Below are 27,892 nucleotides of genomic sequence, written 5' to 3' on the forward strand. Positions count from 1 at the left end.
ATGGAGTTGGGGGATTATGACCAGCCTGTTGTTATGAGAGAAGAAAACAAACGAAGGAGAAGAAGAATGAAACCTCATTGTACGTCAAGTAATTTGTCATCAATGGAACTCATATCCATTGAGTTCATTTTACCTACAAGCAATAAACATACTAAAGTGCCAGAAATTATGTTACTCGAAATAGCTGGCAACTGTACGGTTGAGCAAATGAAAGCACAGATTTGGATGCGTGCAATAGAGATGAGTCAAACCACGGACTTCTACCACACGTTCACCCCAGATCAGTTTATTCTGCAGTATCAGAAGAAGGGGCAATGGTATGAAATTTATGATAAACATCAAGTATTACAGACATTGGACTGCATACTGTACTGGAAAGTGTTACAGAAAAAGGTAGGCAAGATCTATGTTGTCCAGAAACAAAAGCCATCAGAAGAAGTGCAGGAATTTCAGCGGCAGCTTAACGATTTAATTGGTTATGATGTCACTGATGTAAGCAATGTGCATGATGATGAACTAGAATTTACCCGTCGCAGATTAGTCACTCCACGAATGATAGAGGTAGCCTGTAGAGATCCTAAATTGTATGCAATGCACCCATGGACTACATCTAAGCCACTCCCAGAATATTTATTTAAAAAGATCACTAATAATAACATTTTCATAATCATACATAGAGGAACAACTAGCCAAAAAATTAAAGTGTCAATAGATGACACTCCAGATATGATTCTCCACAGCTTTTTCACAAAAATGGCAAAGAAGAAGTCTTTGATGGATATTCCTGAAGATCACAGTGAACTGGATTTTGTTCTCAGGATTTGTGGCAGAGATGAGTACATTACTGGAGAGACACCAATCAAAGATTTTCACTGGATAAGACAATGCCTTAAGAATGGGGAAGAAATCCACCTTGTCTTAGACAATCCCCCTGACCCAAAGGAGGATGAGGTTCAGAACGAAGAGTGGCCCTTGGTGGATGACTGTACCGGAGTTACAGGGTATCACGAACAATTGACAATAGATGGAAAAGATCATGAGAGGGTGTTCACTATCTCTTTGTGGGATTGTAATAGGAAATTTAGGGTGAAAATAATTGGCATAGATATCCCAGTTTTACCAAGAAATACTGATCTTACTGTGTTTGTGGAGGCTAACATTCAACATGGGCAACAGCTCCTGTCACAGAGGAGGACTTCATCAAAGCCTTTTACTGAGGAGGTTCTGTGGAATATTTGGTTGGAGTTCGATATCAAAATCAAGGATTTGCCTAAAGGTGCACTCTTGAATCTTCAGATATACTGTGGTAAAGCGCAGGGACTGTCCACAAAGACGAACCTTCAGTCACATGAATCGCCCAGCTCTGATTCAAAATGCAAAACTCAGCTTCTCTATTATGTAAATCTTTTGTTGATAGATCACCGTTTCCTCCTGCGAAGTGGGGAGTATGTGCTCCACATGTGGAAAATTCCAGGCAAGGGGGAAGAACAAGGAAGTATAAATGCAGACAAACTGACATCAGCAACTAACCCAGATAAAGAAAACTCAATGGCTATCTCTATTGTGCTGGACAAATACTGTCACCCAATTGCCTTGCCCAAGCACAGAATAACATCAGACCCCCAAGGGGATAGGACACGAGCTGAAATGCCCAACCAGCTTCGCAAACAACTTGAAGAGATCATAGCAACGGACCCCCTTAATCCACTTTCTCCTGAGGACAAAGAACTCTTGTGGCACTTTAGATATGAAAGCATAAAGCACCCCAGAGCGTATCCTAAGCTGCTTAGCTCTGTGAAATGGGGACAACAAGAAGTAGTAGCCAAAACATACCAGTTACTAGCTAAAAAGGAGGTTTGGGATCAAAGCACTTTAGATGTTGGACTCACAATGCAGCTCCTGGACTGTAACTTTTCAGATGAAAATGTCCGGGCGATGGCAGTTCAAAAACTGGAAAGTTTAGAAGATGATGATGTTCTTCATTATCTTTTACAGCTTGTGCAGGTAAGGTGTATTTGCATTCTTGGACTCTGCCTTCCAGGAATATTTGCATTACCCCATCATCATTCCCATCGTAGAAGGTCTAGTTAGTAATCCCTGGTTTTGAAGTCCTCAGTGTTTAGTCAAAGCAGCGATAGTAACCAAATTAACTCAAAACACACTTTCCTCATTTCAACTTGTGCTGATGTTGTTGTGTTGCCATTGCCTTGTGTCTTACAGTTTGTCTTGTGTTTACAGTGGTATGTTCTTCTGGAAATTGCCAACACTAACAGGGCTATGGTGGGAGCAAATCCTGACTGTGCGGTCTCTAATCCTGTTCGCATCACAGTGCTGAATCACACAACACTGGAGCTTTGTTGCCCAGCTTTACCAATAGTTTAGAAAGGGTGTAGACAGAAAGAAAGGCAGATGTTGACATGGGGAAGGCCTGAAGAAACATCTGGGCTTGGGTTTTAGGTCAAGAATAACAGTGCAGTTACATGGTACGTGGCAATGACTTCAGTCTTGTACTGTTAAGGGGACCAGATTTATCTAGAAGCTTCCAAAATTTTTCAAAAAGTAAATAAAGTATTGTTAAGACTCCATAATAAGATCTATTCATTCTGGAAAGTTGGGTGAAAAACTGTGGTTTTAATGGCAGTGAATCTCTGCTGTATCGATTTGAAGCTTTTTGTGTATGATCTTCCAGATGAAATGTCAGGAAAGTTTATGTCAGTTTACACAAGAAAATTGGTTTGTTTGCTTTCTCGCAACATGGTGCCGGAGCTGGGTGGCCTGTCAGTGGCAAAGTCACGTCTGATGGCTGATGAAAGGTGTAACCCCGCGGTTCTTCCTGGTAAATGTGTCCCGTGAAGCAAGGTGACTCTACAGGCTTCCCAGACCCGACAGGGCGCTGATTCTTGCAGAAAGGCTATCGTCCCACTGAGCAGGAAATACTTTTTTCAGAGAATCGGAGAACAGAATTGGCTTTCAAAGGGAAGGAAAAAAAAAAAAGGAACTGCTGCAGCCTGGGAACCTGCGGGATGGAACTTGTTATTTCTGCGGGTTCAGAGAGAGACCAGGTTCCCAGGAAAATGAAGTTAGTGTTTCAGGTTTTCCTGTGTTCCAGTAGTGCTTTAAACAAGGCCTTTTTAGCCTTGTCTTCGCGTGTCTGAAAATGAGGCTCCCCAGGCAGAATTTATGCACTTCTGCATTAACCAGAGGAGCTGCTACACTTACCTCATTGGGCCTCCCACGTAGCTGCTGCTATATATACGCTTGGCTTGCCAGCTCTTGCTGTCTACATGTGGCTCAGCAATTTTATTCACTTTTGTATCCAAATTAGGGGTTTGGGATGGTGATTGGTTGGTATCAAAGTGCCTGAGACAATGGGGTAAATAGTTCATTTTTCATTTGTTTTTCAAATTACTTGTTTTCAGGAAGTACAAATCTGGAGAGTTTTAAAAAGAATAAATCTCTCTAACAGTAAATTAAACTACTGTAGCCTAAAATCATAGTAGCTTAACTTCACTGTGGCATTTTTAGTAAGAAATGTAGTAGGAAATTCAGAGATTGCCATCCCCAGAAGGAAGAAAATACTAGATCCCAACTTTTACCTCTCTGCTGCTTCCTTGTCTTTCCTTCTGTGGCTAACAGCAGGGCATAGGCCATCCATCCTGCAGCAACATATTGGTACCACAGGGTATTTGAAAATCCATATTTTTCATGGGATGGATGTCAGCCATTCCTCTGCTAGAACGGACACATCCAAGATGTTTCTTCTGCAAATGGTCATCACTTTTCACTTGCATGTCTATGTGAAAGCTTTATGGCTTATTTCATTCTGCACAGGGTTTTCCAGTTTTACCTCCCAGTAGAGTTAGAAATCAAACAAACATTTTATTTCCCCCTGTGTTTATCCCAAATAGAAACAGCCATGTCATAAATAACCTATTGAGCTTCCTGTAAAGTCTCTTGTTCTCTGTGCAGTTGATAAAACATGGATGGGATAGGTAAAATACAGCAACGTCCATTGTAAACCAAATACCAACGACTGTACTGCTTGTATGTGGCAGTGAGTAAAGCTCTTCTGCTAACCTGACATGGCAAAGGTACATGCAGGGAACTAATGAAGTGCCAGCAGACTTTTAAATGGCTGCCTGTTGTTGTTGCTATTCAAATGTTGATATTTGCCTCTGTGAAGAAAAAAGAAAAATGTGCTTGACTTTTAAAAATAATTATTTGTAAAACATAACATAAAAGAATATTAGAAAAATGTATGATAAGCATCCTTATTATGCTTAAAATAGATTTGAAACCTTTCTGTAAGGGAGTTTTTGTTTTGAAGCAATGGCTGGTTGTTTGGCTGCATTTCATTATTAAATTGTTTTTCAGGGATATGCACTGAGCACATTGAGCAAAATATATACCAGAATGAGGTTTTTAATAGTCTTTCTTGGAACTGTAAGCAAATCCATTTAAATTTATGTACTAATTACTGCTTTTTGGTGCCCTATTGCAGTGAAAATTAATTAAAAAAAAATCTCATAATCTTATACACAAAGTAAAAGGATCTATATATTTTAAGATCAGTCTATGTTTGTGAGTTCTCATTGTCTTTCCTAGATGAGATGGTGTTGTTTGGGGAAATAAAATAGTATTACAGAGACAGTCAAGACAGTTCTTGCAGAACTATGATACTGTAGAAGGGCAAGTCTGGTGCTTGGTTTTCCTGTCTGTTAAGCTGTAAATAACAAGTCTTTGTAGCATTTTTATGAGTTGGTTCATTCTAGAGGGTCAACTGAAAAAGCCCTTTTTTCCTGTTAAAGAAATCATAGAATAAACCCACAGGACGATTTACATTTCAGAAATAGTGAAGATAATCTAGTAATTAAAAAATACAACTGTGTGCCACAGGACTTTTAAGAGTTTATAAACCCCTGTGATTTGTTTGATGAGTTTAGTAGACCTCTGCTGATGGCTTGGTTGCTTCTTTGCAAGCTACAGACCACAGCAATCTTGAAAGAGCCATTATATTCTATGGAATAACTATCTCTAGAGGTTTGCACACTTTGTTGCTACTGGAAGCTGAGCGTACTACATGTACCCATCTCTCCGCACATCCCTTTGTTTTCCCTTAATCTCCCCATGTGCTGCTTCCTGATGCTCTATTTCCAGAACCTGAAGCCATTCATCAACCCCCTCAGTCCATGACAGGGATTTTGTGACTCTATTCCAGAGACTGTATGCTTCTTATTTCTCTTTTCTTGCCATGGGATATACTTGCATACCTTCTTTCTCCCCATTAATCTTAGTTCAAACCTCCTATAAATTTGAGTCCCTCAAGCAACAGGAAAGAAGCTGCTGGAAGAACCACTTGAAGTGGACAAGTTCCCTGGCATAGCCCAGTACCCGGAAGTGTGATAGTTTTCTGGTAGATCAATTCCCTTGGATATTGGGATGGGAGGGAGAATAACAGCCAAAAAAAAAAAAAAAAAAAAATCCAATCCTGACACTTTTTTTAAAAGTTCCTGACATTTTGTTTCCACCCTTTTTTAGCAGTAGCTTGGAAATATCTGTGGGTTTGGGTGGAGGGGAGTGGCTCTTGGAAGAGAAAAAATACATCTGTGCTCACAGAGTCATTAGAAAAAGAGTTCTGGTGAAGGACAAGGGGTAATGGCTGTAAATTGAAAAGTGAGTAGGTTTAGATTGGATATCAGGAAGAAGTTCTTCATGGGGAGGGTGGTGAGGCACTGGAACAGGTTGCCCAGAGAAGCTGTGGATGCCCCATCCCTGGAAGTGTTCAAGGCCAGGCTGGATGAGGCTTGAAGCAACCTGGTCTAGTGGAAGGTGTCCCTGCCCATGGCAGGGGGGTTGGAACTAGATGATATTTAAGGTCCCTTCCAACCCAAACCATTCTGTGATTCTATGATTCATTGTACTGCATTAATATAGGATGTGCATCAGAGCCTTTATTCTGTTTTGCTCTCTGTGTAGGGTCTGATGGCCAGAATGTCTGGGATTAGGTGCTCCAAAAAGCTGCTCCTCTGTCCTGTGCTTGCTGGTGAACCCAGCAGTGAGCCCTGGTGCCCCAGCCCTGAAGTGGTGGATCTTGTAAAAAAAAACAGTGCTTTGTTATTGAAAATTCTCATTAAAGAACGATTACAAATACGTCATTTTGTTCAGCAATAATCTTTTCAGGCCTTCTCAGTGTCAGTCAGACTGCGGACCTTTTTCTGATCTTGCTGGTTTGTGCTACAGCCTGAGAACAATGTCGCTTTGTTCACATGCCTTCATGTGCTCTGATCGGTCTGGTTGGTTAGCTACTCCCTGTGTTCTTTTATTTGTCACATTAATAATATACCTGAAAAGAACCTCTTGGCAAAGAAAAAGTGCTTCCTGAATCAAACACAGAGAACTTCTGGTTTGTTTTGTTTTCAACTTTGTTTCCTCTGAAGTTTTTACACATTTTCTACTTTCCTGCTTTGTTACACATTTTCTATTCCTGCAGCAGTGTGTTCTCTACATGTCATTGGTAAAGTGTAAGTGCAATAGTATCCTACATATGTTAATAACACATCTTCTGTGTTTGTATTACTCAGGCTGTGAAATTTGAGCCATATCATGACAGCGCATTAGCCAGATTTCTGCTAAAACGGGGTTTGAGAGTAAGTATTTCAGAATACAGCCAACTTATGCTAAAGTTACTGGCATTGTCAAACCCTTTGTCAAGAAACGTGTGCTGATTGTAGTATTTTTCTTTCCCTCCAGAACAAAAGAATCGGTCACTTCTTGTTTTGGTTCTTAAGAAGCGAGATTGCCCAGTCCATGCATTACCAGCAGAGGTTTGCGGTCATCCTGGAAGCCTATCTTAGGGGCTGTGGAAAAGCAATGCTACACGATTTCATGAAGCAAGTTCAAGTAATTGAATTGCTGCATAAAGTCACAATGGAGATAAAATCAGTTTCTGCAGAAAAGTATGATGTCACGTCTCAAGGTATTTACTAACAGGCATTTCTTCATTTGTTATAGTACTGTTGTGGGGAAAATCTGGGCAGCAAAGTGTACTGTTTATTAAAAAAAATCATGTATAAATTACTGTCAAAAGGCACCATTATTATTTCTTATAAAGTGCCAGTGTAAGTTGATAGTGATTGACCCAATATTTGGTTGCTTGTTCCACCCCAGAGAGGGAGGAATATCAATATTATAGACACCCAGTTCATTCCCATGCTTTGGCTTGAACCTCATGCCATGCAACTGGGAAAGTCAAGTTCTTGTACCCTTAGCTGAATGCCAGCACTGAACTAAAAAAAAAAATCCCAGGACACAATAATTAACTGGAAATAAAGAGAAAAAGTGACACTTGCCAAGAAACACAGCCTTACCCTAAGCAGTCACTAAAAGACTCTTGGCAAGAAGACTGGAGAGGAGCTCAGTACAGCCTCTAGCTAGGCCACAAAAGTAGCTGGGGGATCAGCAGTGAATATACAGAGCACATCCTTGCCACGTGCTGAATAGGGGTCCTGTGAGACACAGATGTGGTATTGTTATTTCTTGTTCCTCTAAGCACTGCTTTGGAAGCCACAGTAGGATTATGCAATGCCTGTTTACCTCTGGGTTTTGCCTGCCTTTTTCCACCACCCACCCACCCCCAGCTTCCTTAAAAGCTTGTTATGGTGTTGGGAGTAAGTGCAAAAAGGTATATGACAATATCCAAATTCTAAAAGCTGTAGAGGGACCGACTCTTCCTGTGTTCAGCCTGGTATGGTGTAGGCCAGAAAGTCCTTGGTTCGGAAAGCCATTCCACTCTGGTTATGCAGAATTGGCTGTGGTGGTGTTTCAGCAGAAATTGGGAGGAAATACGCATTTATTCTTCAATATATAATGTAACAGCATTTACATTACTACATAGTGTGAGTTAGTGGATTTACTGATCCCCCATATAAAATAGTCTTTCTAAACAACTTTCTAAAATTTATCTTAAAATGTTCTATAATCTGAATATATTTGGTCAGAATCTCATGGTTTGGAAAGAAACTTTACAGCCCTGCGGATGCACATGTCTGTGACAGCAGAGGTTTCCATAATACACTATCTTTGGAGGATATGTGGGCAAAGAAGAAAAGTTTCAAGAGAAAGGAATCACATTAACACCCACCAGGTGTTGAAGTTAAAGAATCTTTGTATGTTAGGTACAGCAGAACACTGAAAGATGACTTATGTAATTGACATTTTCACTCAGTAAGGCTTCCTGAAACTGTGGAGTGTCCTACTAATGCTATATCTAATTTAATTTATTCTCAGATTATTGAGGATATGATTTTTCTTACAGGCACCCTCTACTTCTTATATTTTTAAAAATGTACATCCTAAAATTTCTTCTTCAGTTTACTGCTTCTATTTTGCCCCATAATTTCTTATGTTCGTAGTTGTTTATATTTCCAGTCTGAATGTTTCAGACTGTTTAATTTCACTTTGCCATGCAGCCTCACCTAATTCTTGTATATATTTTTTTTCCTCCAGTATTTGTGAATTTTTTAAAAGAATAAATTCCTTCCTATTAGGTCCATACTAGCCCAGTAGCAATCATGCTGTCAAACTGTTCCTTTCACTTGTAATCTCTTTGCTTACATTTGAACATAGCAAGTAATAATAACTAACTAACTAAATCCTTAAGGTCATAATATCACAGCTTGCATAGGATTATCTGCTTTCATCACCACTCTCTTAGATGATTTGTCTCCCAAGAACATGCCTGTGCAGCTGTTTCTTCTCTTAAAATGCATAGAACTTTCTTCATAAGCCAGATCAACTTGAAATTGTTTTAGCAAGTGCCTTCTCTTGCATTTTAAAATCAGCTAATTCCTAATCTTTACTAGCGTGAGTTGGTTGGCATACAATTTTCAAATGACGTTACAATACAGTGAGGAGACTTAAAGAAATCGAGTTAGATTTGTCTAGGAAATCAGTAGTTACATTCCAGAAAGTTGTTTCATGACCCAAGTTATTACAACCTAGGGGGTTATTTTGGTTTGGTTTGTTGGGGTTTTTCTTAAGAAAGGTTTCTAATAATAAAGTCTGTTAAGTCCGCTTAATAGCTCCTCCATCTGACTCAGATTTATTTATTTTCTATCAGAAGAGGTACTACATTAGTCACCACACAGGGCTAGATAGTCCTTTTCTAAAAGCTTTAGGATAGGTGTAACTTTTGGTTCTGTGAATTCTCTGGTAATTCTTTTGGCTTCACTTTCTTAATTTGATAGTAACTTTTGAAATGTCTGGTTGAAACAAGTCCAGAGAAAGCCACAAAGATGCTCAGAGGGCTGAAGCACCTCTGCTATGGGGACAGGCTGAGAGAGTTGGGCTTGTTCAGCCTGGAGAAGAGAAGGCTCCGGGGACACATTATAGCACCTTCCAGTACCTGAAGGGGGTTTATAAGAATCACAGAATCATAGATGGGGACCGGCCTTTTAGCAGGGCCTGTTGCAACATGACAAGGGGCAGTGGTTTTAAACTGAAAGAGGGTAGATTCAGACTAGATATAAGGAAGACATTTTTTACTGTGAGGTTGGTGAAACACTGGAACAGGTTGCCCAGAGAGGTGGTAAATGCCCCATCCCTGGAAACATTCAAGACAGGTTGGACAGGGCTCTGAGCAACCTGATCTAGTTGAAGATACAGAATCGTATCTCATATCCTTTCTTGTTGCAGGTGGGGTTGGACTAGATGATCTATAAAGATCCTTTCCAACCCAAACTATTCTATGATTGTATGATTTTATGATTTTGTATATTGTGGATCCAGGTCCATGTCTAGCTTTCTGAATACAGCTTTTTTTGCTCTTTAATTTTTAACTCCAAAATTACTTGAACATGTATATGCAGCCTCTGCTGCATAGCTGTACTTTCTTTTAGAACAGCGTTTAGATCCTTGTCTTAACGAAGGCTAATACCAGTGTACTGCTTATGCTGCTAATACCTGCCAGCTGGGATGAACAAAGTGTATCGTATGTATTATAACGCATACTGTTCTAAGCTGAAGTTTCAGAAGCTTGAGGGTTTAGGAATGAAAAGATTCAGTTTATATGTGACAATTAAAATTCTTGTTCATGCAAATATACAGTAATTTTTTTTCTTACTGAAATGTGAGATTAACAAGGTTGCACTATGAAACCAGTTTTAGGAAGATGGGAAATTCAGTATCTCTATAGTTGGAGTCCCTGTGATTACAGTATAATTGACTCCCAAGAATACAAAAACCACAAGTCTGTGTGTAACAGCAATGAGGTCAGTCAAAATAATACTGGAAAATGAAAGGTACTTTTAATTGCCTCCTCCTTCTGAGTTTTTGGGGTAGAGGTGACATCTTAGTGTAATCTCCTGAGTCTTCAGAATAACATCAAGCATAGTGCAGTGCTTCTAACACTCTGTAGAAGGCATGTGACTTGACATGCCTGAAGACTTTGCCTTTAGGTATCTGAAACAGCCCTGACCATTCATACTGCAAGTTAGCGTCTTCCCCCATTCCTCAAATCAGGAGATCCTGAAGGAAAGCAATTTAAAAAGTAGCTAAACTGAGTAGGTTTTTAGTTAAATCATGATGCTTAACAAGTATTGATTGCCTGTAAATTTTGCCTTCCAACTTGTGATTTCATTGTGTTTTCTTACTTATAATTGCAGTTATTGCACAGCTGAGGCAAAAGCTTGAAAAATTACAGAGCAGCAAACTTCCAGAAAGTTTTAGAGTTCCATATGATCCTGGGCTAAGAGCAGGAGCCCTAGTGGTAAGTACGTCCTGAGTTTCTACAAATCTTTTTGAAAAAAATCTACTTGCATATGTATGTCATTTGGTACAAATTTTTGCTACTATGTCTAAAGGTCTTACTTCACTGTGACTACAATGACATCTCATGGACTCAGTAACTTTTGCTCCCAAACATTAGCATTTTTCTAAATGTAATGACATGCTACCATGCACTAAAAAAATGCAACAACCCGTAAAATCCTAATAATTAAATGGCAATTATGATTTTTCCGTTAGTTTTAATCCAGGATTTAACCAGGTAATTGACTTTTTTTTAAACATTAATTACTTGTATAAAACTGATTTATCTGACTTCAAGGGCTTTGGGATATTCAGTTTCTGTTCCTCCTGTTACTTTCTCTGTCTACTGATTTATCTCTGTCATTAAGATTTAGGTCCAGACTTTCATCTTACTAACAAAAATATCTACCTCTGCTATTTCTGATGTTTCAATATCTCTCTGTTGCTTTTATTAGAAAACACATTAAGATTTTGTTAGAAATACATTAAGAAACATTTACTTTTTCTGTGTTGCTTCCTCCAGTTTTGTGGTGAGATTGCAGTGGCCTATGTCAACTCATGTTTTGTAGATCTAAAATCAAGATTAATAAACAAGCACATGTGTAGTGAAAGGGGATTGGCTCATGCATCTATTATGCAACGTAAGGTTTGCGTAAAGCATCACACTGAAGGTCCTTGGATTCACTTGATGTGCAGCAAGGAGCCTACAAGAAAAGGATCCCTTGATTTTTCTCTTAGCTAAGGGCAGACAAACCATCCAACCTAGGGAATTGCTGAATTGTAGGGTACTTGTTCGGGTAACTCATTGTCTAGGTCTGGCCATGTTTCTGTTAAATAAAACTGGTCCTTGATAGACAGGCTGTAAGCTAGTCTGTCTTCGAGCTGAGAGTGTTAAACACCTCCCAGTTGGGTATGACTGAGGTACTGTCAGGTACACAAGTCAATTCAAACATTGTTTACTCAGAAATGCAGGATTTGTAGCTTCTTAAATGTTATCTTCTTGATTGCATTTCTTTCTTTTCAGTTTTTTGTGTACAAAAATCGCCAACTGCTTGACAAAAAGTGGATTTCAAAATAAAATATAAGATTTTTCTGAGTTTTCTAGTTTTCCTTCACTTAGGAAGTATGCAGGCCTACCAGGAACTTCCTAGGGGAAGGAAGCAATAGATTTTCAAGGGAAGGTAGCTATGTCCAAAAACAGGTGGGTTAGAACCCTTTTTTTGCCAAAACTATATGAACAAATATTTTTGATATAATAAACTGTATTGGTAGGCTTTCATTTCATCTTCATGCTAGCAAGTGCTGCTTGTCCATTATCTTAAAACCCTGACTAGTTTAAACCAAGTATTAGAAGTAAAATACGTGTTTCTAGTAGGTTCAGAGACATAACAACTTCTTTCCTTTTTAAAAACAAAGATGATAAAAACTGTTTCCTTTTAAAACTACAAGCTCAGAACCTCAGTCTGTGAAACAGGAAAGCACATGTAAGGAATGGTATTTAACTGGAAGTCGGTTAACACTGTGGCTGGTGTGTAAAAAGGTTAGTTGTGTTGAGGCTGAAGTACAGTGGCGAGCAGTAAACGTGTCTTTCTACAGATAGAAAAATGTAAAGTAATGGCATCAAAGAAGAAGCCCCTCTGGCTTGAGTTTAAATGTGCAGATCCAACAGCTCTGTCAAATGAAACCATAGGCATAATCTTCAAACATGGAGATGACCTCCGTCAGGACATGCTTATTTTACAGGTATGAAGCTGAAATGTATAAAATGAATAATGTGAATATTTTAAAATATTTTAAGATAGTTTTACTTCTCAGATGTGTGTATACCTTATCTTTACTGTCCATATGGACTATAATGTTGTCTGTTGGTTTTTGAACTGTGTATGGCAAGGCTGACATCAAAACTAATGTAACAAATTTATGTTACTGTGTTGTGGGTTAACCCTGCTGGGGTGGGGAAAGAGGAAAGGAAGAGTAAAAGCAAGAAAACTTGTGGGTTGAGATAAAAATTGTTTAATAAGCAAAGGAGAAGTGGAAGAAAACAGAGAAAACAAAACAAGTGATGCAAAGGCAGTCACTCACCACATCCCATGGATAGACCAATGCCCAGCCAGTTCCTGCACAAAAGGTGGTTAACCTACCTAACCTCCTTATTCTTGGTTTTATTGCTGAGCATGATGTTATTCAGCAGGGAATATTTCTTCAGTTGATTCGAGTCATCTGCCTGGTTGTGTCCCCTCATGACCTCTTGTGCACCCCGGATCGATTCACAGTGCCTCATAGTGAGAAACAGAGGCAGGCTTGAAGCTCTGCAAAGCCTCTTCAGCGACAGCTGGGACATCAGTGTGTTACCAGCATTGCTTTGGTCACCGATCTAAACCACAGCACCATGCAAGCTGCTCTGAAGAAAATTAACTGCATCCCAGCCAGACCCAGCACATATTTCTCCTGCCATGTGCCATACTTCACATTTTGATGTTCTAGAGAAGGAAACCGATGTAGTGCAAGATGGCCTGTTTTTCTGACGTAGCATTTTTATAATTTATTTATGCAATGGGTGAAGTTACAAATTAAAAAGAAATCAGTAGGTAGCATTGGTCTAGTAATATTTTAGTGATTGTCCTGAGAAATGGGTATGTTAGCACTTTGGGGGATATTTATAGGAAAAAGTGGACATACTTGCTAACCTGTTCAATCTGTGCTCATGTAGAAATCATACAATGTATTTATTAATACTTTATAAAACAGGAGAGATTGCCTGGGCACAGGACAGATGAGGAAATATAAACCCTGGTTCTGTAACTGGTAATCTTGAATGGCTGCACACGTTCTGTATTTATCCCTTAATCTGTGAAACAGACAAGTAAGCTTAGCCCCATCTCAGAAGTCTGGGTGGTGTTATTTGTGTGAGCAATAAGTAACGTCTGAGCAATTTGAAATAACTTTGTGTGTACATTTGTTTTTACTAGATTCTTCGAATTATGGAATCCATTTGGGAAGCAGAATCCTTGGACCTCTGTTTGTTACCGTATGGTTGTATTTCTACAGGGAACAAAATAGGTACGTGATCGCACTTCCTGTGGTGAGAAATTCAAAATACCATCGTTACAGAAGCTGCATGTAGGAGAACTCTTCTAGTACACACTGTGGTCATGAGAGAAATAGCCATTTGTTACACTTCCTGTGAGCAGCCTTCAGTTGCATCTCCCTCCTCATGGGTATCCTTCAGCTGCTGCACTAGCTTAGCTGCCGAGGAGTCCTGTGCAAGTCCAGCTGTTTGCATCCTGCTGCAGGTTTCTCTTTCACAACAATATTTGGTACGAAAAAGACGTGAAAGTCGCTGATGTATTCAAGACGTGTTTTAATGTGTCAATAAGAATGAAATAGAGAAAGGAGTTAAGATAGCAAAACATTTTTTTTTTCCCCTGACCTAAAGCTTCCTACGCTACGCTACATATAAGCAACGGTATTACTCAACAGGGTGCTCAGGCAGTAGTTTGCCGTGGGCATTAGTTCTCACAGCAGAGATGGTCTATTTTCCAGAATTCATGGTGGGAGAAGCCAAGCAGTTGGTTACAAAACTTCTGGAGAACTGTGTGGTGATGTAGTAGAGCAACCTGGTAATCTCTGGAAGAGTCCAGTTACATCCAGAAATGCGAAACTGATGCATAATTTATACATGCTGATGGCTCCAAACTGACTCTTTGTGCTTGGATTTGCATATATTATGTACCCTAGCACATCCACATTGCACAGTTTCCTAGTATCCAGATAATACAAAATTGATGGTAGAGTCAGTTTTGCTAAGCAGCTCTTGAATGATAGGCTGAAGGATAGGCTTCTCAGTGTAGAAAAATCGGCCACGTCCAAATGGAGCTTTTGTGCTAAAAAAAATTCTTTGGCTGGTATAAACAGTGCATCAGTGAGACAGATTAGCAAGTACAGCTCTGCCATTTACTTAAACCTTGAGCGTGTGTAAAGATTAGCAAGTTTGTTAATGCCTGTCATCAGTGTAGCTGGCAGTATGATAGTAATTGCGTGGATTGATAAAATAGCGATAATAGAAATGTTGCTATGTGTCTCCCATGATCTCCAGCTTTTTAGCTCTTTTTCAGCAATATATTTTGCTTTATGGATTGAAGAATAATGAACTGACTCCCAGTGAAATTAAGAACTCTTAAATATATATCTCTAATGTAATTCCTCTCCAAAATACGCTGCCACATAAAAATTTTCTCATCCTTTTTTTTGGCTTCAAGATATCTTAGCAGTGCAGAAAACCAAAAATCATGGATAAAGTACTTGGTAGTGTGGTACGAAAAGAGTTTCTTTTCTCCTAATATAAGTGTTTGAAAATTAAATAAATTGTATAGATAGAATTATAATAATAAAGGAAACATAACATTGTATGTCAAAATATTAACTGTAAATATAATAGAGGGTTCATTTTTTTCCTCTCCTCTAGATATGTTAAAACAAACCTACTTTCTTAGAGAGATATTTAGGATTTAATTTAATTTTGTTTAAAATAATCTTAAGACAATGTATTGAAATAATGAAGGAAGGTGGAAGAATTCTGCCAGTGATCCTAGCATTCTTATATTCAAGTTACAGACTTCATTATTCTTTCATGAATTCATAATTGACTCCCCATTCTTTTATCTCAAGGAAATAATTGTTTATTTGCCTATATGCATGGAGGAGATGTAAGAGTTTAACATCCTTTCAGCACCACACTAGGGGCATGGTTAATCACATAAAGACTCCTGTTCCGTTTGCTGAGAATACCTGCAGCCGAAATTAGTACTGCCCAAGGAGGGACACTTTGATGTAGAGCTTGTGCTGGGTTGGAACAAACCCAAAGAGCAGTGGCATGCAAATGTTCTTTCACAATATTCATATGTGGTCTTCTTCCAAGCTGCTTCTTCCCTCATATCATCGTTTGGGCCCAGCCTAGACACTGAGCACCACGCGGCCGCTTACTCACTCCTTCCCCCAGAGGGATGGGGAGGAGAAAATACAAGGAAGGGCTCATGGGTCGAGACAACAGGAAGGGATCACTCTCCAGTTATGGGCACAGGCAAAACAGACTCAAACTGGGGAAGGAAAATCAATTTAATTAGTTACCAATCAAACCAGAGTATCACAGTGAGAGATAACACCAGATCTTAAAACACCTTCCCCCACCCCTCCATTCTTCCCAGGTTCAGCTTTGCTCCAGTTTCTTTACCTCTTCCCCCTACATGGCACCAGGGGACAGGGAATGGGGGGTTGTAGTCAGTTCATGACACGTCTCTGCCTCTCCTTCCTCCTTAGAAGGAGGACACAACCTCTTCCCTTGTTCCAGTGTGGGGTCCGTTCCATAGGGGATAGTCCTCCACAAACCTCTCCAGTGTGAATCCTTCCCATGAGCTGCTCCAGCATGGGGCCCTCCCCAGGCTGCAGGTGGGGGTTGTCTCTGCTCCCCCATGACCCTCCATGGCTGCAGGGGCATCACCAGCCTCACCGTGGGCTGAGAGGAACCTCTGCTCCAGCCACCTCCTCCCACCTTTCTACACTGACTTTTGGTGTCTGCATAGCAGTCTCTCTCCTTCTGCCAGTCTCTTTGTTTTCCCCACTTAAATACATTAATCACAGAGGTGCTGATTGGCTCAGCTGTGGCCAGAGGTAGGTCCAACTTGGAGCTGGGGAAGCTTCTAGCAGCTTCTCGCAGGAGCCATCCCTGTTGCCTTCCTCCTCCTACCACCACCAAAACGTGCCACACAAACCCAATACACATCCCTCTTAATATTTCCATGGGACTTGGGGCAGTTCCCGCGTGCTGGCAGAAGGACAGCACCCAATTCTGCACTGAGCACAGGGAAACAGCCAGGTGTCTTACACCTTGGGCTGGCTTCCCCACCTGTGTAGACCTTTCTCCGTTGAAGACATCTGCATCCAGTGTCGTTTGCAGTTTTGGAAACATCCGTCCTCTCCACTGCTGCTGCCAAACAGACCTCCGTAGGAAGAACTACCTCTTCCATGTATCACTGGTAAAGGATCGTACCCTATTCTCTCTCCCTTTGATATGGCTGTATGTTCCTGGCTCTGCAAGGTAGTTAGCGCTGCTTACTGTGTTGTGTCACTGCCAAATTTAAGAAGTTCAAGCTCACACTTAATAAGAGAGTCACCGGCTTTAGTACCGCAGATCCCCAGAAACACATAGCATAGTGCATTTACTGCTGCACTCCTTCCCAGCTGAGATCCTCTGTCCCAGTCACTGAAGCTTTCTCTAGGACAGACCATACCTACCGAGAGGCATGTCTGTGTTTAGAAGGATTTGCCAGTAGAGATATACTATTCCAGCACGTAACTTTTTTTTACCACGATACCTTTGAAGTATCTGCTTGGGCAGAATAAGCCGCGCAACATTCTGTGTAGATTTTATATCGCTCTTTTGGCAATGCAGTGGAGAATGATCAGTAAAGGGTTTTCATTAGCAGCTTCTTTAAAATCTGGGGACTTTTTACAGTACTAATTGACATATCTATGCTGGGAGTTAGTTTTAAATGCAAGGAGAAGCTGAAAATGCTTCCTGCAACAGCTCTGCACCCCCGGAATCAAGAAGCTGTTGTCTGGTAGAGGGAAATTGGTGAGCACAAGGATGGGAAGTCTTTTCAACAGCTGGAATGTGATCGGGAGCTCACTCCTAGGAGGAGAAGAACCACTTGACAAGCACAGACCAAAAGGCAGAGCTTTTTAATTTGATGGTGTTGGCAGTGGGGTTTGGAGGTCATATTTCCACAATAGTTTTATTACAGTGTCAAGACAGAAGAAATACCATCAGGGTGTATTCAGCCTTGACTTCAGCCACGTGTGGAAGCCAGGAGTAGGAGGAGATTACTGTGTTGTTGCTCCGTTACTGGAGACTTTGCATATAATGCAGTAATTGCAAGAGGGTAGGATGGTGAATAGGGAGAAATTCATCCATTTCAGAGTGGGGTTCAAACTGAACCAAATCAAAAGCTGCTTTGAAGCCACTTTTGTCAGAAAAGGATATTTTTGTTTGCTTGCTTATCTTTGAGCTGGGGTTGAAGCCAGGCTTTTACCTAGAAGACACTGTTGAACTTGAACCAGAGGAAGAAAAAACATTATTTCCAGTTACCAAATAAGCTCAACTGAAATCCAACCTTCCCCATACAGGCATGCCCAGTGTGAGGCAGACTGCATTTGCTGGTCTTGGCTACAGTGCAGAGTTGTTGAAGCCTCTCTTTCTGCTTTTCTCTCTATCTTGCCCTTCATCACATGCTATGTTAATATGAACAGTGCAAGTCCTTGTTTCTGCACTGTGCTACTAAGATGTGCTGAATTGCCTTTGCAAGGATCTGTTCAGTTTAGGGACCGACCTCAGGGGCCCAACAGCCAGAGCTTTCCACCAGCAAGCCCACTGCCATACCTCACTGTGTACTGGTATTTCTGAGCCTTTCTGTGCATGCACATGCATAAGCTTAAATTGGATTTACTGCAGGAGGGCCAGCTCTGTTGCTCTGCTGCAGCTCTGGCAATGTTTGCGTCCCCAGGCTGCTGCAGCTTCTCTTCAGTTCCTCAGATCAGCTGGTGGGAATGTGAATAGTACCTGGGCTTCTGCAGGGGTCAGGACAGGAGGCAGTTCCTCTCCTTGAGACAAGACTTACACAGAGGGTCCCCACTCATCATGTGATTCTTTCCATTTTAAAAGGTTTTACATTCTCATGAAAGAGTTTAGGATGCCAGGTTACAAGCTCAGGCTGTTTTCAGCTGGGAATGAGCAAGAACCACTGTTGCTTGTAAAATAAATTTCTGCTCACAACCTATAAAGTTCTGCGGTTGATTTAAAAAACACAGTTTTAAATTTAATTTTGCATATTTTTAATATGCTTTTATGTAAATTTAATAACTTCTTCTAACTTCTTCCTTGTTTTCTGTAGGAATGATCGAAATTGTAAAAGATGCTACAACAATTGCCAAAATTCAGCAGAGTACAGTTGGCAACACTGGTGCATTTAAGGATGAAATACTAAATCAGTGGCTCAAGGAAAGATGCATGATAGAAGAGAAGGTGAGTTCTTTGGATTTTTAAGTATGATTTTCAAATGCACCATACTAATTCAGGAGGACAGAGCCTGTACGGTTGTGTTTGTGTTACTTGAGTTTGAACAATCCATTCATTTTCCCTGTACTGAGCCACGGGTGTCTGTGAAAGAGCCTTTAGCATCCAGCTGGAAACTGAGCTCCTGAGAAACAAGATGCTTTTGAAATGATTCCTTTGTCAGTGGTATTTAAAAGCGATACAGGAGAAGCAGCTTGAAAGGACATCCAAGAACACTGAAAGGCAGTGTGGTTTTAGAGGATTTAAATACAGGTTTGGGTACTCACAACTCCCTTACTTAGGTAGGTCCACTGACCTATTAGGGCTTTCTGCCAGCTTTTTTTCCCAGAAAGCATGGACAACTATATCCTTACGTTATTTGTTCTCAGGGATAAAGCCTGCTCGCACAAAAGGGAGTGCAGTGCAGGGCTGTGATCTTAATCTCTGCTGGGCAACAGTGTGTTTTATAAGACAGTTTGCTGAGCTCTTGATAGATACATGTCGACAGAAAGGTGTATGACTGAGAATGACTGAATTTAGTTTTCAGCACTAAGGCATTTAACATCTCTGAGATTTATTTTTAGTTTCAGGCAGCTGTGGAAAGATTTGTTTATTCTTGTGCTGGATACTGTGTGGCAACCTTTGTACTTGGCATAGGAGACAGGCACAATGACAACATTATGATTACAGAAACAGGTGAGTTACTTTTTGAGAATTTCATAGAATAAGTGGGGGCTGTATGTACTTGACTATATTTACCTTTTATTTTAATAAATAATGCATTTAACAATAAATGAAGAGACCCATTGCAGTTCTGTCAGCATTGCTTACATGTTCACGTCCTCGTGACACTGAAATGTATTGTAACCCTGTTTGGCCTTCATATAGGCTCTAGATATTTATCTTTAATAATGTCATTCTTCTCCAAGGCTGAATTTGTTACCAAGTCAGTCATGAGGAATGTAAAACTAAGGCTTTTTTAGTGTCTAGATCCAAGATCTAAAAGCCGAAAGACTTTAAAAAGCATACAGCTGTTCACCTGTCTGGAGCATGGATGTGGTTTTGACAGGGTGCAGTAGAACTATATTTGTGTCAGAATTCAGATGTTACTGGACTGTCTTCACTTCTGAGGAACATAATTGCTTTATATACCTTTGTAGAAAATCCTAAAAAACAAGTGTACATGTACTGTGTTGGTTTTGCTGCTGAAGTCTGTGGGATGGTTGCAATCCTCCTGAAAGAACCACATTTATTTTTATTACAAACTTTGGGAATTATTCCTGTAGTTGCAGATTGGTCCATCCCTACTATTATTTACTTACGGAAGCCTCAGCAAGGACCCCAGAATGAGCAGTACATACGGAGGAGTTTTATTTGGTCGAAGAAATTCACTTCCAGTTTCATGATCCTCTGGCTTCATAATTAGTCTTTATGTAATGCTAAGAGACAGAAAATACTTCTGGGCTTAGTTAGAAGGCTGTATGTTTAATATTAATCAGATTATTGTTGAAGTTTTACCAGTTGAAAGCTAGAGAGATGTACCCCGAAGGCAGAAATGAGCTAAATGAAGACTACAGTAAAAAAGTTTATCAGAAGTCTTTGAGGAACAGAAGACAAAGACATGCTTTAATTTCAACATTACATAGAGTAGAGTAGAGTAGGATATAGACTAGACTAGACTAGACTAGACTAGACTAGACTAGAATGCAGTGTTAGTGCCCATGGGCAGAAAATGAGGGACAGGTCAGTACAAAAGGAGACAGAGAAAGGAAGTGTTCAGTGTGTTCAGGAAGTGTTCTGTGTAGTCAGGAGCAGTTGGCCTTAGAGTCTGTAATAGGAGCTGTCTCGAGCGAGTGTCAGATTTGGGGAAGGTTGGGAGGGCTTGGAAACTGGCTGAAATGCTGGAACATCTAAGGATGTTCTACCTAAGGATCACTGTCAAGTGTCATCTTGAATCATTTGATATTTTACCTTTTTGTATACATGTACCACTATTATCAATCTATGTTTTTAAGTAACCATGCTCTTATGTCCTTACATCCTGTCTGCCAATGGAAGTAATAAAGTAATTAGAGGACCAGTGGTGCACTCCAGTCCTGTAGGTGTAGTGATCCTTAGAAGTGGAGTTCTTCATCTCTTTCCTGTGACCTGATACCCTGTTACTATCTCAAAGTTATGAAAAGGGTGACAGTGCACAGTACAGGATGGTTTAAAAGTTGTTAATGTAGGTCTGTGAGGAAGAAGCATGTTCTAGTGAATGACATTAGCCAAGGAACTGGATAGTGCCAGAATCCCATGGGTGTTTGAAACATAATCCACAAGCCCTTTCCATATACTGATGTGCTGAGAGCTGATTGTTATGGATATGAGGCACAAGCTTTCCTTGGTTGAGTTTTGAAAAGCTGTGAGTGTACGTTTAGAAAATACAGCAGTTCTGCCAGGTTTTTAACAACTGCCAAAGATAAATAAAAACTAACTTTGCCAAGAGGACAGAATTATATATTTCAGAAAAAAGAGACAAAATAGTCTTTTCTGCTGAAGTGTGATCATATATACCTCAAAAAAAAAAAAAGGTTTTGGAATTACTGTGAATACAAGTAAGTGTTCTTGGCCGTTTATTGTATTTGAGCCTAACTGTGACTTCTTCTCTTTATGAAGGTAACCTTTTCCATATTGATTTTGGCCATATTCTTGGGAATTATAAAAGCTTCCTTGGAATTAATAAGGAAAGAGTACCTTTTGTGTTGACTCCGGATTTTCTGTTTGTCATGGGGACTTCCGGAAAGAAGACGAGTCTCCATTTCCATAAATTTCAGGTAAAGGAAGAGTATCTAGCTGCAAATCAATTAAGCAGTGTTTTTTACCCTCTGAAATGAACATTAGTGCCTTAGTTTTCAAAGGTCTAGGCTCCTGGGCATTATGTTAATAAAATTTACTGAATCATAGTACAATTCTGGGATATTTTAGGCCCAACTAAGAGCAAAAATTGTCTGTAGGATTATGGGAACTAGAATTTAAACATCCACAAAGCCACATGGAAAAGCTTCAGTTAGCAGCAGACCAGATAGGCAGCCCTTCCTTTATTTCTTGTCTTGATGGAAAAGACTGTGGAGGTCTTCAGTATTTGTTCAGTTAATGGAGACTCCGAGCGCTAAGCAGGCCCTTCTGTGTAGGCCATGCAGGTGCGAGGCGTTCCTCAACTGGCTTTGGCGGTGCTACTCCCTCCTGATTCTGTCCGTGTGTTCTGGGGTCTGGTTTTGGGAAGTGGCTGGACTTAACGCTCTGAAAGAAAGGAATGGTGCTAAATATCTGTTCTACTGCATCTTGCAGCCTTCCAGTACTGAAGGGACTACAAGGGTGCTGGGAGGGGACTTTTTACAAGGGCCTGTAGTGACAGGACAAGGGAAAACGGGTTTAAATTGAAAGTGGGGAGGTTTAGATGAGATATAAGGAAGAAGTTCTTCACAGAGGGGGTGGTGAGGCACTGGAACAGGTTTCCCAGAGAAGCTGTGGATGCCCCATCCCTGGCTGTCTTCAAGGCCAGGCTGGATGAGGCTTTGAGCAACCTGGTCTAGTGGAAGGTGTCCCTGCCCATGGCAGGGGGATTGGAACTAGATGATCTCTAAGGTCCCTTCCAACCCAAACCATTCTGTGATTCTATGATTCTATAATCTTCTATTTGAAATTGAGCCCCTCTGAAACAGGTGTGATTTTTCAAGCCTGTGTAGGACCTGGGCAACGAGGGGGCAAAGCAAAATGCTGTTTAGTATAGTTAATGAAATGGCTGAGAGCGTGGCTGAGCAGAAGTAAATGGATGTCTGGGGTGTTATTCCTGTGCTCATCTTTAGGGATTTTAAATAAGTGCCTGATTTAGAATGCAGTTTCCCTATAATATCAAAAGTCTCCTCCCCAGTGTGAGTCAAAGCAAAAGCCTAGCTTAGATGTTTTGTATTCCCGGGGGGATGAGCCAGTCTCTCTGTGCCGGTAAGGAGTCTGGTTTTCTAACCTGAGTACCTAATTAAAGTACCCAATTAAAATTTTATTGTTGGATGGTAAATATGTCCCTTTGAGCACGTACATGACTGTACAGCAAATAACGAGGCATTTGTCATCCTTGAGCCAGACTTCTGAAAATAACTGAAGAACCGGGTACAAATTTTGAGTCTTTGTTTCGTGCAGGGACTGGCTTTATCACCGAGGAGGTGTTTTGAAAGGGGCTCTTGGTTCAAGGGGTTTAAGAGCAGGGTGGATTTTGCTGTGGGAGGGGAATGCTGAGCCCATGCTCTTCACGAGCTGTGCTGTGTACAGGAAGGATGCTGTTGCCGCAGCTGTAAACCAGTGCAAGCGTGGGCTGAAACACCACGCCGGGGTACGTCATTTCCCAGAAGACCTCTGTTCTGGGGGCAGAAAAGAGTTGAAAATGTGAAAGCTTGCTGATGGAGAATTGGAAGGCTAGCAACCTGGTAGTGTCTGCAGTGGGGAATGTTGTGGTCATATGTATGGATCATCCAGCTTTTTAGGGAATATCTGACCTTTACTTCAGCAGCCCGCATAACAAAAGCAGCAAGAGGTGATTTTGGCCTTAGCTGCTCATTAGTGAGCCGTGCCTTCATCATGCAGGCCTGGGCTTGACTGAACACACGTCTTGTTACTCTGGTACAAATTTCTAAATCCTGCTACCATCCCACTAATGCGGAGGGTTTAGGAAGGCCGTGATGCTGCCAGTGTCATTTCCGTTAAGTCTCCCTAACCAGATGGAAGGTGATTAATCGGCTTTACCTTTGTGAACTGTGACGGTGATATGTGACCTGGTCATCTTACGTGGGATGATTTAGGCAGAGACAGTGATAATACTGACCAAGAGGTACTGTTTATAAATTGCTATTCCGGCAGTACGTTAAAAGACTTTTCTGTCTCAAAGGCCAATAAAAAGAAAGTTAAAATATCTCCATACAAGTAAAATAGTAACACAGAGCAAGTTATGCATCACATATTTTTCTGTAAAAAATGTATGTTTTTATTATATGGTCAGAGTACAAAAATAAACAAAATTATAGATTCACTTTTCAACTGGCTGGTTTCATCATGTTTCCTAATACTGAAGGATTCATTCAGTGTGCCTGCTGACTCATTTATGTATTAATGGAGAAATCTCAGCATTTATCCTTCATTAATTTTTAAGAGTGTCTCTCATTAATTTGTACTTCAACCACATTAAAATAGGTTGTACTTTAGAGGAGTCCTTTGCTTTTTACAGGCTTTAGTGTTTTTAGTGTTTTAAATTATCTTCTTCTTAAAAAATTCTCTGTCACCTACTGGATAGAGCCCATAGAGATGTGTTAGCCATAGCTCCTATAGCTTTGCATTACTTATGATGGTTTAATGAAGATTAGAGGCCAGAGGTTATCAAAGACATCACAGACGTGCTTAATAGGAAGTGGTATTTGATGGTCTTTCGTCCTAATCACAAAAATGTATTTAGGCATGACTTAATCTGAGAAGACAAGTATTCTTCTGTTCCATCTATGAATTTTTCAGCTGCCTTAGTACTGTCCAGATTTGTCTTGCTCTAAGTGTCCTATGTGGTGACATTTCCTTTCCAGCCTTTAGCTGAAATCCATGCAACTCTCTTATTCCTATGTACATGCAACTTTTTCACTTCTTACTTGTAGGAACTCTTGAGAGAGCCTCATCTGAGATCCTCGTAGCCTTCTGAGCTTTGTCTACCTGCCTGTTCCTAGTTTGTCTAAAATTGTCTTTGCTAGCTTTTGCATTAAATTTTTAATGCGTTTGTATTCATTATATTTAATTAATTCATTATTTTTTCACTACTCTGCTAACTTGATAATGCAGAGATCTGTATTTTCAAGCAAACTAAGCAAATTCTCTGTATCAAATGTTTACAAAATCTCACGTATTTGGCTGTCAAATAAAGGTGACAAAGCAAAAGGGTGAGGGCCCATGTAACAGAACTTGGATACTTTGAATTATAAAAATGCCTGACCCTTAGTTACTAATACTCCAGTACCTGAAGCAGGCCTACAAGAAAGCTGGGAGGGGACTTTTTACAGGGGCCTGTAGTGACAGGACATGGGGGAATGGGTTTAAACTGAAAGTGGGGAGGTTTAGATTAGATATCAGGAAGAAGTTCTTCACAGAGAGGGTGGTGAGGCATTGGAACAGGTTGCCCAGAGAAGCTGTGGATGCCCCATCCCTGGAAGTGTTCAAGGCCAGGCTGGATGAGGCTTTGAGCAACCTGGTCTAGTGGAAGGGGTCCCTGCCCATGGCAGGGAGTTGGAACTAGATGATCTTTAAGGTCCCTTCCAACCCAAACCATTCTATGATTCTATGATTCTATGATACTTAGGACAGTTTCACGCTCTCAAAATAATTATTCTTTATTGTCTGTTGGACGACAGAATTTTGGTTTGTCATCGGCTCCACTCATTTTGCCTATGGCTTTAGATTAGTTAGCAGCTTTCTTCTTAATCCCACGGTAAACATCTACATATCCCCGACACATGCGTATGCGTTATTTTTGGTTCTCCCTGCCTCTCAGAAGTGTAAAAAATCGGTGTACTTGGAAGATGTTAATTCAAAACTCCATTCAGTTCCTGTCTGAATAAATAACTGTAACAGGCAGATACAGATTTTTAAAATCTTTTGGATTCCTGGAAGGACTGCCTTGGAGATGCAGCAGTGCCAGGTTCTTGGCTGCATTATTGTTTTTCTGTCTCAGACACCCGCAGTAGTGAGATGCATCAGCCACAGAGAAATGTAAAACCTTCTTTGATAGAACTATAAAGAGCTTTCATCTCTTTCAAGGGCAACAAAACACACACTAACTTTTGTGACAAGATTTCCCTGTTTGAAGTTGATAATACATAAGTAGAATTTCTTTTTTTTTATTTTTTATTTTTCCCCTGTTGTCAGGGAGGGAAACTAATCCCTGTGATAAGATGATGGTGTTTTCTGTTGTAAATTCTGCTTTGATCATTGCAATTTATTTTCTGCTTCGCTACAGCTAAACTAATGTTAGAGTTCATAAGTATGATCTTCCATCAGGACAGAATTTATTTGGAAACAGGGAAAGATTTAAGTGCCCAGGCAGTAGGGAAAACCCAACCCTACAGACAGATCTTCAACATATATATATATCAACTTGCATCCTTACTGTCTTCCTGACCTGTCTGGTTGGTTGTCCTGCTGTTGCTGATGTGACAGTGATGGATGTTCAGATTATTTGTGCACTTCTTACTCTTTTTAAGGAAGGAAAAAACCATATTCCTTGTCAAAAGTAAATGGTGTTCTAGAGGGCTGATGAGATTTGGTGGAACTTTACATGAAAATACTTGGATTTCTTAAGAGCTCTTTAGCAAATTCACCTACATTTGCGGAAGGGTTAAATTGAGTATTTAATTGGGTAAAAATTAGCATTGCTTCAGCTTTGGTTTTAGTAGCAACAACCTTCTTGAAAGTACGTTTCATCTTTTTACGTTACTGCATGGCAGGCCCAATTTAACTTTCTAATATGTGATTGATTTCTTCATTGCATTGTCTTCCTTAAGATGTTATTTCTGAAAGTAAATGAGTAATAAATTTAATGTAGGAAATAATCATTTCAGTTTATGTATTAGTTGCTTAGCATTAAATTTTCTCCTAAAAAGCATTGTGTGCTTTTCCAAGCTGCAGAAATTTAATTCTTCTAAAGGTTATGTTGTTAGGCACAAATTACTTATATGTGGAAGTGAAAAAGCTATTAAAAAATCTGTGGAATCCAGGATGACAGTACATAAACACAGAAGTCCTACAGCAAGGCAGTGTGCCTGGAAACTAGAGCTGCCAGTTGGAAAAATTTCTCAGAACACCAAGCCTGAAACACCTTCTCCGTGAAAGAAGCCATCACCTCTGCAGAGTGAATAGACACATACATAAAATGAAGAACAGTCCCCTGGAGGTGCTGCTTTATTCAGCGTCACTTGCCAGCCATGCTCTTGCCGCAGGAACATACCAGTTGGAAGGGAAGACAGAGAATTATTGCTGTCTCTTTTAACAGCCACAGAAGGAGGTTATACGACATGGAAATTAATTTGGGATTTTGGTGAAGCTAAGGTTTTGTGCTTATTAATTAACGTAAGATTATTGAAAAGAGCCTTTAGCTTGTACACCAAACCAGTACTTGTTGCCCTGAGGTGTGGTGATGAATGAAGTAATACCGAGCGACGGACACAGATATGCACTGCATGTTTCTGCTCGGGTGAACGGCTCAGGTCTCCTCTCTCTGACGTACTCGAGAGATTGAATATGTTGGTTAATGAGAGTCCTGTGAAATTCCTACGTCATCTCTCTTAGTTCACCTCATCAATTAACAAGAAACTCTTTTCTCTTGCAGGACGTATGTGTGAAGGCTTATTTAGCTCTTCGACATCACACAAACCTTCTGATCATCCTGTTCTCCATGATGCTGATGACTGGAATGCCCCAATTAACCAGCAAAGAGGATATTGAATATATCCGGGACGCACTGACAGTAGGGAAAAGCGAAGAAGATGCCAAAAAGCATTTTCTTGATCAGATAGAGGTTTGCAGAGATAAGGGCTGGACTGTGCAATTTAACTGGTTTTTACATCTTGTGCTTGGAATCAAACAAGGAGTAGAAAAGCATTCTGCTTAATATTTTCTGTAACTTAACTGTGGGTGTGAATAGGAGGTTAGTGAATCTACATGTTATTTATGAATTCCAAGTAAATGGGCAGTCAAACTTGTCTTTACTTTGCTGGCAGCTTAAATGGATCTTCTAAAAAGGCAAGGACGTTTGCTCTGCCTCTTCTGAAGACCTTCCTGCAGTTAAGATTTTTTGTTTTAATGTCTAATGGCACTTCAGGTTGCTGGATTCTTTTTAACTAGTTGCTTTGCTGATGTGGCCTGCTTTTTTCTTATTTTCTTTAGTAATAATTTCAGATAAACATGGAGGAGGAG

The 27,892-nt window shown here is 40.3% G+C and overlaps 1 protein-coding gene across 1 annotated transcript; it reads left to right on the forward strand.

The window, feature by feature from the left end:
• On the forward strand, nucleotides 1-27,587 carry PIK3CG (phosphatidylinositol-4,5-bisphosphate 3-kinase, catalytic subunit gamma). Its single transcript, XM_010146628.1, has 10 exons — nucleotides 1-2,004; nucleotides 6,582-6,647; nucleotides 6,751-6,976; nucleotides 10,662-10,765; nucleotides 12,403-12,549; nucleotides 13,776-13,866; nucleotides 18,753-18,883; nucleotides 19,498-19,609; nucleotides 21,572-21,729; nucleotides 27,306-27,587. The coding sequence occupies exons 1-10, from the start codon at nucleotides 1-3 to the stop codon at nucleotides 27,585-27,587; spliced, it is 3,321 nt and encodes a 1,106-aa protein (XP_010144930.1).
• The last annotated feature ends 305 nt before the right edge of the window (nucleotides 27,588-27,892 follow it).

Source organism: Eurypyga helias, unplaced genomic scaffold, assembly GCF_000690775.1.
Source record: "Eurypyga helias isolate BGI_N326 unplaced genomic scaffold, ASM69077v1 scaffold3132, whole genome shotgun sequence".
Lineage (NCBI taxonomy): Eukaryota > Metazoa > Chordata > Aves > Eurypygiformes > Eurypygidae > Eurypyga > Eurypyga helias.

Excerpts from the sequence above, each read along its gene's own strand:
- PIK3CG (XM_010146628.1), top strand. The coding sequence starts at position 1 with ATGGAGTTGGGGGATTATGACCAGCCTGTTGTTATGAGAGAAGAAAAC. Across the intron at positions 10,766-12,402 it reads TAAGAGCAGGAGCCCTAGTG|ATAGAAAAATGTAAAGTAAT; the intron begins GTAAGTACGTCC and ends GTCTTTCTACAG. Across the intron at positions 13,867-18,752 it reads TTCTACAGGGAACAAAATAG|GAATGATCGAAATTGTAAAA; the intron begins GTACGTGATCGC and ends TGTTTTCTGTAG.